This window comes from Canis aureus, chromosome 24 (assembly GCF_053574225.1).
Source record: "Canis aureus isolate CA01 chromosome 24, VMU_Caureus_v.1.0, whole genome shotgun sequence".
NCBI lineage: Eukaryota > Metazoa > Chordata > Mammalia > Carnivora > Canidae > Canis > Canis aureus.
Genome location: NC_135634.1, coordinates 34833997 through 34841235, shown reverse-complemented (window position 1 = coordinate 34841235; position 7239 = coordinate 34833997). Strand labels below are relative to the sequence as shown.

The following is a 7239-nucleotide window of genomic DNA, read 5'->3' as shown; positions in this document are numbered from 1 at the left end:
GATGACCTACATTTCTAGGGCAAGAACCTTACCCAAAAAATAACAACAAAGGATTTTTAAAAATTAACATGTGATACTTTAGAATCTGATCTTGGAAAAATTTAATACAACACACTTAACAACTAAAGACTGGTTACTCAGTAGAGTATGAAGGATGGTTACTCAGTAGAAGCATGAACTTAATGTCAACTGTCATGAACATAAGGCCAGTGTCCATGGGTATTTCCCTATTTTAAGGAATATTCCCCAAAGTACTATACGGCCATTTCCTCGTGATGGAGATTTTAGCCTTTTTTTTTTTTTTAAGCTTAACTTAATTGACCAAGGAATATTTATTGATAGTTCCACATTTACAGTATACATACTGCCCTTTTTAACCACAGGAGCTCAGCACTAACTATAACTGCATGACACTGTGGGGTATTTCTAAATGTATTTTTACTAGCAGCAAAAGTAGAGAAGTCAAAGAGAAAAGGATGAAAATAAAAAGGAGACAAAATGTAAGGAAATGGTAGTAAGAAAAAAGAACAGTAGTCTTGTTTTTAGCTGAAACACAAACTTGAAGAGATGTAAGCTATCAATAGTCAGGTACAGTTTACAAGGACCAAGAAGTCTTGTTTCCCACGTTAAAGAAAACAACCAGGACACATTCAGAAATGAGAACATGCAGGTTGAGTACATTTGCACTAAATATTCAAATTTAAGTAGAATTTAACTTTTGGCAAGTTAGTGCTGGAGGGGTGAAGAACCAGAGTTTTCATAGCCTAAAAATGTTATCCAAGAAAAAAAAAAGAGCATGATTCCCCTACTAGTGCCTGCCAAAGTAAGTTTATTTAATCCCTTGTTCCCATTAATAAAATGAGCTTGTTTTCAGACTTTAATTTGTATAATTTCAAACACATTTGGGGTGGAGAGTCATGATTTCCCTAAAGTTCAGGCTTTCTACCCTTGGTGTTTGGATGTATGCCCATATTGGGGGGTCTCCTTTCCTGCTGCACAATTTACAAAAGGGTTATGTTCTGAAAGAAGCATTACAGAGGGAGAGGGGGTGTGAGAGGAGACATCAGGTAACCAGCTTATCTGGAGGGCTTCATCCACTTTGTCTCCCTAGGAAAGCCTGTAGGTCCCGAGGAGTCAGAATTTCTGGGCTTCATTTTTTTAATTTTAATTCGCAGTTGTTGAGGAGGTGAGAGGTGGGTAGATTCTAATGGCCTACACACATGCACACACACACAGAGAAATATACGAAGTGTATGTACTCAAGGTGCTGAGGTGTATACACGGGGTAAAACGCAGTGACCCTGAAGGGGAGAACCAGAATGTACTGGGTACCTTGCAGGAGAGCAACCTGGTCCCCAGAGGACAAGGCCGAGGAGAGGCCTGGGGTTGGGGGAGGCGGGTTTGGGGGCAGTTTGAACTCCCAGGTGGGCTTGGCTCACACAGTGGTTCCTCTCCCTGACCCCCTGGATGCTCCCCCTTCCTCCGCTCTTCACTCGGGTTCCCACACCTCCTGCGGCTAACTTTTCACATTCTTCCCCAACGGAGGATTGAGGTGCTCTAGAGCACCCTCCCACCCCATTCACGCACACCCCCTCCCCTGGCCCAGGTCCCCGGGCTGCTGCACAGAACTTGAAGAGCCCATCAGCAAACCCTGGTTTTGAGCCCCGACAAGTCATCTGCCTCAGGACTGCTCCGACCCCCCAAACTGCCAGCACCCCCTAGGCTTTCCTCCCTCCGGGTGCTGCTTCGTGGGCGGCCGGCGAAGGCCCGGTGCGCTTCACGTCCCCGGCGAGAAGAATGTCCCCAGGGCCTTCAGCGCGATGACCTGCGGGGGGCAGTTCGCAGTCCCGGGGATCGCTCAGGGAGAAGTGCCCTCGGGTCGCCCGTTCCTTCCAGCGCCGGAGCCGGTGGGCGGAGAGGCTGGGCCGGAGCGCGGAGCCGGGGCGCCTCACCAGGCCCTGACACCCTGCAGCGCGGCGGCCACAGGGCCCTGCGAGGTGCCGCCGGGGCCACCCCCACCCAACCCCGCGCCGGCCAGGGCTGCGGGCGGCGCGGGACGCGGGGGTGCACTGGCGTAGCCCCCGCCGTAGCCTGCGCCGAAAGGAGCGCCCGCGTAGCCGCCGTAACAGGAGTAGGGAGCCGCGGGGGCGCCGTAGGGCCCGGGAAAAGCTGGCGCGCCGGGGCCCAGGCAGGGCTTGCCATCCCGCACCAGCACCGGCACCGCCACCCGGCGCGGCGCTAGGGGGTGGCCCGCCAGCTCCAGGGACTTGTCCTGGCGCTGTCTCTTGCACTTGTAGCGCCGGTTCTGGAACCAGATCTTGACCTGCGTGGGCGTGAGCTGCAGCGCGCCGGCCAGGTGCTCGCGCTCGGGCGCCGACAGGTACCGCTGCTGCTTGAAGCGCCGCTCCAGCGCCAGCACCTGCGCCTGCGAGAAGAGCACGCGCGGCCTCCGCCGCTGCCGCTCCTTGGGCTGCTCGGTGCCGTCCCCGCGCGCGCCGGTGCCAACGTCGCCAACGCCGCGCTCTGGCCCCCGGGTCCCGCCGCGGAGGGGAGGGGCTGCGCGGAGGCCCGGCTCTAAAAGCACAGGAAGGAGCAGCGTCAGCGCCCAGCCTCGGGGTTACCTGTGCAAGTTCTACCTCGTTTTTAAGGGACGCCCCTCTCCCCCGGTAGCCTTCACTTCGCGCCTCCTTCTGTCCCCTTTGTTGACCCCTCACCCCCGTCCCAGGGCGATCTGAAGGCTCCTTTACCGCCAGCCTCTGTCGCGATGGTACCTGCAGGCCCACATGTACATTGCGACCCTCTGGGGTCTCCGGTGTGCAGCCCTTTCTCAAAAAGAGGTTGGCCAAGAGTTTAAGACAACTTCATTTTCTTAGAATACCTGTGTATGGGTGGGGTGGGGGTGGGGGCAATTCGATTCTAAAGTGTGGTCGAGTTTGGGGGAGCTTTTGCCGCAAGGACCAAGTGTGAATGTGGGGGACTGTTAGATGGAGGTTGACTTTGGACTGCCCTTGTCGGGAAGGAGGGGGCGGAGAAAGAGGGAGAGATAGTGATAGAGAGGGGGAGAGAGCGTGAAAACTTGGTGACGTGCTTGTCCGCGGATTCCTGTCTGGGTTCCTGTCTGCCTGGTTATCTATCCATGGTGGTCCTCCGAGCATCACGGGGTGTTCCGATCCAAGCGCAGGGGCGGGTGTCCGGTATCCCCCACCTTCACCCCACCTTTGTGCACACCCTTGTCTTTTTGGCCATTAAGTGCTCCACCGGCATCAAGGACCCGGCTCCTCTTTCTTGGATGTGTTGCTCTGTAATTCCAATTAGCAAAATAAAGGCAAACGAAATATTTTTCTGACTCCTGATTTTTGGCTCAGAAACCTAGAGTCTCTTGGAGGTATATACAAAGTTTAGGTCCATATAAGGCTTTTTAAAAATTATTTTATTTATTTATTTTCATATTTGGCTTTTTAGAAAGCAGCCTCCTTCCTTTTGGGGTCTCTTCGGCAAGCAGGTAGCGTTGGTTTTGCTCTGGCTTTCTCTCCCCACCCCCACCCCCGTACCTAGCCAATCACCCCGAGATGGCCGTGCTTGAAGCCCCCCGAAACACAGCTTTTCCTTCTCTTCTTCCCCCCTCTCTTATGTCTTGGCTAAGTTCTGTTTTAATCCAAGGGTGTGTAGAGAGGAAATGCCGAGTTTTCATGGGAAAGCATGCCAGGAGAAACCAGGAACGTGGAATGGCTGCAAGCTGGTGGCAAGGTGGAGCAGAACAGCCTAATTAAAGAAGGTGTAGGTTGAGACCCGACTTCAAGTCCTCAGTCGCGTTGACACAGTCTCCAGGAGGCAGATAATGGAACTGTTTGGTATTTGGAAGTTTGAGGAAATACAAACTTCCTTCAAAGAAACCTGTGCTCAAAGAAACTGAGGAAATCTGTCAAAGAGGGAAAATATGGGCTGGGGCTTTATTCTTCGCAAATTGAAAAGTAACCAGTGACCTTCAGCAACTCTTTGGAATAAGCAGGACCCCGTTTGAGGCTCGCTGACCAGGCAGGCTATACCCGGGTGCATGCCAGCACCCAGAGCTCTCCTGGTCACCTGCTGGAGCCCCTCTCTCGGTGCATCCTTGAGATCAAGGTGATTTGACTGGGGACAGATGAGGGGCGCAGTGTCCACCAGTGATGTTTGATGGTTGCAGCCTCGCGCTTCATTCCTGGAGCTGGGCACTGGCCCCTTCTTGGTGTCCATGGCAGGCAGCTCTTGAGAGATGCCACTCAGGGTTCACCAGGGAGGAGGGACCCACTGCTCCTGCTTTTGGCTGCTAGCTGTGGGCCAAGGACTGTGACCCTTTCTCAGCAAAGCCAGAGCGAATGCCAAGTTGGCTGAGCAGCTCTGAGGGAATTAGTGTTTAGAGGCCGCTGCAGAAAACCCACAGGCTTCTCTGTGAATACAGCAAAAGTTTAATGTTCTCCCTGCTTCTGGAGTACATGAATAACCAGTCGAGGAATAACTGGGAACTAACTAGCCCCTTTACTTATTCGTTAATGCCTTGAACCGATGGGCCTGGCACAGCCTGGTGGAGGAGGCCCGGCCTGCCAGGCCTCAAGGGGGGTCACAGACTGCACATCGCTCATCTGGAAGCTGCAGACAGAGGCGCAGAAGTTTGTGGAGAGGAAGAGTCGCTTTTTCATCCCTTCGAATGTCTGAAACTGTCCTGGGTTGCAGGAGACAATGCAACGCAGCTCACCGCTCGCTCCTTCCCTTCCTGCCGCTGGACGCAGGTGCCCGGCCTCGCTGGCGGTGCACGAGGCTGTGCTTTCGGAGACCAGGGCTCAGACTCCCCGGAGCCGTCCCCTCGGAGCAGCGAAACCGGAACTGCCCTTACCCTGCCCAGACGCGGTGGATTTGTCGCCAGCGCCCTCAGGGGCCGTCCAGGCCTAGGGACTCAGACATTACCTGATCTGGTCGCCACCTCTCATTGTCCAGAGGAGGAACCCGGGCGGAGGAATGGACGTGGGTGGCCAGGCCAGGCAGCAAGTGCAAAGAAAGGGCTGCGATTGATCCCAGAGTCGGCAGAGTTTCCACTCGCAGGGCGCTCGGCTGCTTTGATGGCTACACTTCTGGCAGACGATTTAGAGTAGGGAGACTCGGACATGGCAGGGAAGACTGGTGGTGATGGAGCACAGCTAAGATACTGTAGAGGGTTTCGCTGGAAGGAAGAGAAGCTGGAGTTTCTGGGATGTGTGGCTGTGAGTGGGTGATGCGTTTATGGGACTCAAGGGACAGGCTGTGGAAGTTATGAACCTCTAAGATCCGGGACCTTATTTTGTTAGGGAAGCACACTGGCTGTCTGGAGGAGATGATAGAGGGGGCTGAGAGATCTGGCTTTTTGGAATTGTCAAATAAGAGAAAAATGAGACTAGGCCCTTGGAGCAGAAGAGACCGGGGGATGCGTGTTATTCCCGTGCCACCTGGTAACGACCCCCCCCCCCACCACCACCAGCCATGATCTCCAAGTAGGAGCCCAGACCTGAGCGCGCCCACTTACGTGGCTCTCCCACGCGTTCCGCCTCCATCTGCGAGACCGTCTCGCAGGGAGCACCAGGAGGAGACCCCGACTGGTCCCGCCTTCTGCCGCTGTCGCCGCTGTCGCCGCCGCCGCCGCCACTGCAGGTGCCGGGAACCGCTGCCTTTCGCGGTTCTGGGAGGAGTCGCTGACACTGAAAACGTTCAGGGCTCCTCCGTGCCCCCCGGAGTTGCAAGGACTCGGAACCAATCTGCTCGCGCTCCAGCCTCAGGATGTCATCGACCGAGAAGGGGGTGGAGGTGACGGGGTTCAGCAGCATCTCGAAGGCGGAGGAGGCCGAGCTGGGGTGCCCCCCGTCCCCCTGGATCGCGGCGCCCTGAGCCTCCCGTCTCGTCGCTGCAAGCACCGCAGACCCCAGGTCTGGGGCAGAAGCCCGGTACCCAGCTCTGCTCCTTCCTCTGGGCCATCCCTGCCGGCCGGGTGACCGAGGCCGAGTGATGAGATCGCCGACCCTCATTGGTCCCGACGGAAACCACGTGCTTAACCCGCACCTTCCTCCCGGGGCGCTTTCTTCCAGCACCCTTCTAATTGCTCGTCAACCCCCAGCCACCATCCGGAAAGGTTTGGTTTGTGTTGACGGTTCTCAAAAGCAAGGAAGACTGGAGAGAGTGCTGCGCGCAGCTCGTGTTTCGGTGAATACGGTACTAGCGGGAGCTTGGAGGTCACTCCCCCGCCCAAGGGGGCGCTCCTAGAGGCCTTGGGAGCTTGGGGGTGGAACCCTTGCTCTGCAACCCGAGCCTATCCATCCCGCCCGGCCTTAGCTCAACTCTTCACTTATTAAGGAGGAAAACTGAGGTGGAGACAGCAGGGCACCCATGGGATTGGAGGAGCTTGCTGGAGTCTTAGCGGGCGCGGGGAGGGGGGAGGTGAGTGGGGGTGGAGGAGGGGGGGCGCGGCGGGGACCTCAGTCCAAAGAACAGGGGCTGGGCGGCGGAGGAGCTAGTGTTGACCCGCCTATGCCTAGACTAAACGGGAAACTTCTCGCTTAGAGCAGAATCTGGGTTTGGGGAACCCAGATCGGTCAGTTCCTAGGAGGATCCTCTCGGCTCCGGCTGCGAAGAAAGGGCTGGAAGCTAGACTGGGAGAGCCTCCTGGCTTCCTTGCGGCTCGGTGAGTGGGTGGGGAGGAGGAAACGTGATGAGCCAGCCCTCATGAAGGTGCCAGACAGGGGCTCCCTTTGCCCGTCTAGTCTTCCAGGTCCTTCTCTTCCTCCCCTTTATTCTCCCTAAAGTTAATTGTTTTCATGCGTGCATCGGGCGCTGGCGAGTCCCCGCAAGGGATGGGAAGTTTTGACCAACGTTAAGATCGTCAGAAAAGCTCCTCGGACTCGGCTGGCTCCGACTGAAGAGACACGGTGTGTACAGAGGCTATGAATGTGGAGGTGGAGTCAACATGTCTAGCCCTTGCTCTGGAACACATCAACTGTGGGATTTGGGCAAAGTATTTACCTCTCCAAATTTAGGCTGAATTTTTAAATGGAGATAAGAATAGGCCCATCATAGGGTGGTTGTGAGAACTGAGATAATGTGTATGAAACCATGAATGACCGTCCACTGCTATTACTCATGCTACCTTGGTTCAATTAAGAAAACATGGTGTAGGGTCGGGGCCTCAGCAACAGACTCTAAGGAGTTTAAAAATATTTTTTAATCAAAATGAGATCTCAG

General features: G+C 55.2%; 1 protein-coding gene across 1 annotated transcript; it reads right to left on the bottom strand.

Moving 5' to 3' along the window:
* Positions 1–1948: 1948 nt before the first annotated feature.
* On the bottom strand, positions 1949–5980 carry NKX2-6 (NK2 homeobox 6). The gene is made up of 2 exons (XM_077869663.1): positions 5534–5980; positions 1949–2574 (listed from the first exon to the last, which is right to left on the bottom strand). Exons 1-2 carry the CDS (start codon positions 5829–5831, stop codon positions 1949–1951), a joined length of 924 nt encoding a protein of 307 aa, XP_077725789.1. The 5' UTR covers positions 5832–5980.
* Positions 5981–7239: the final 1259 nt, after the last annotated feature.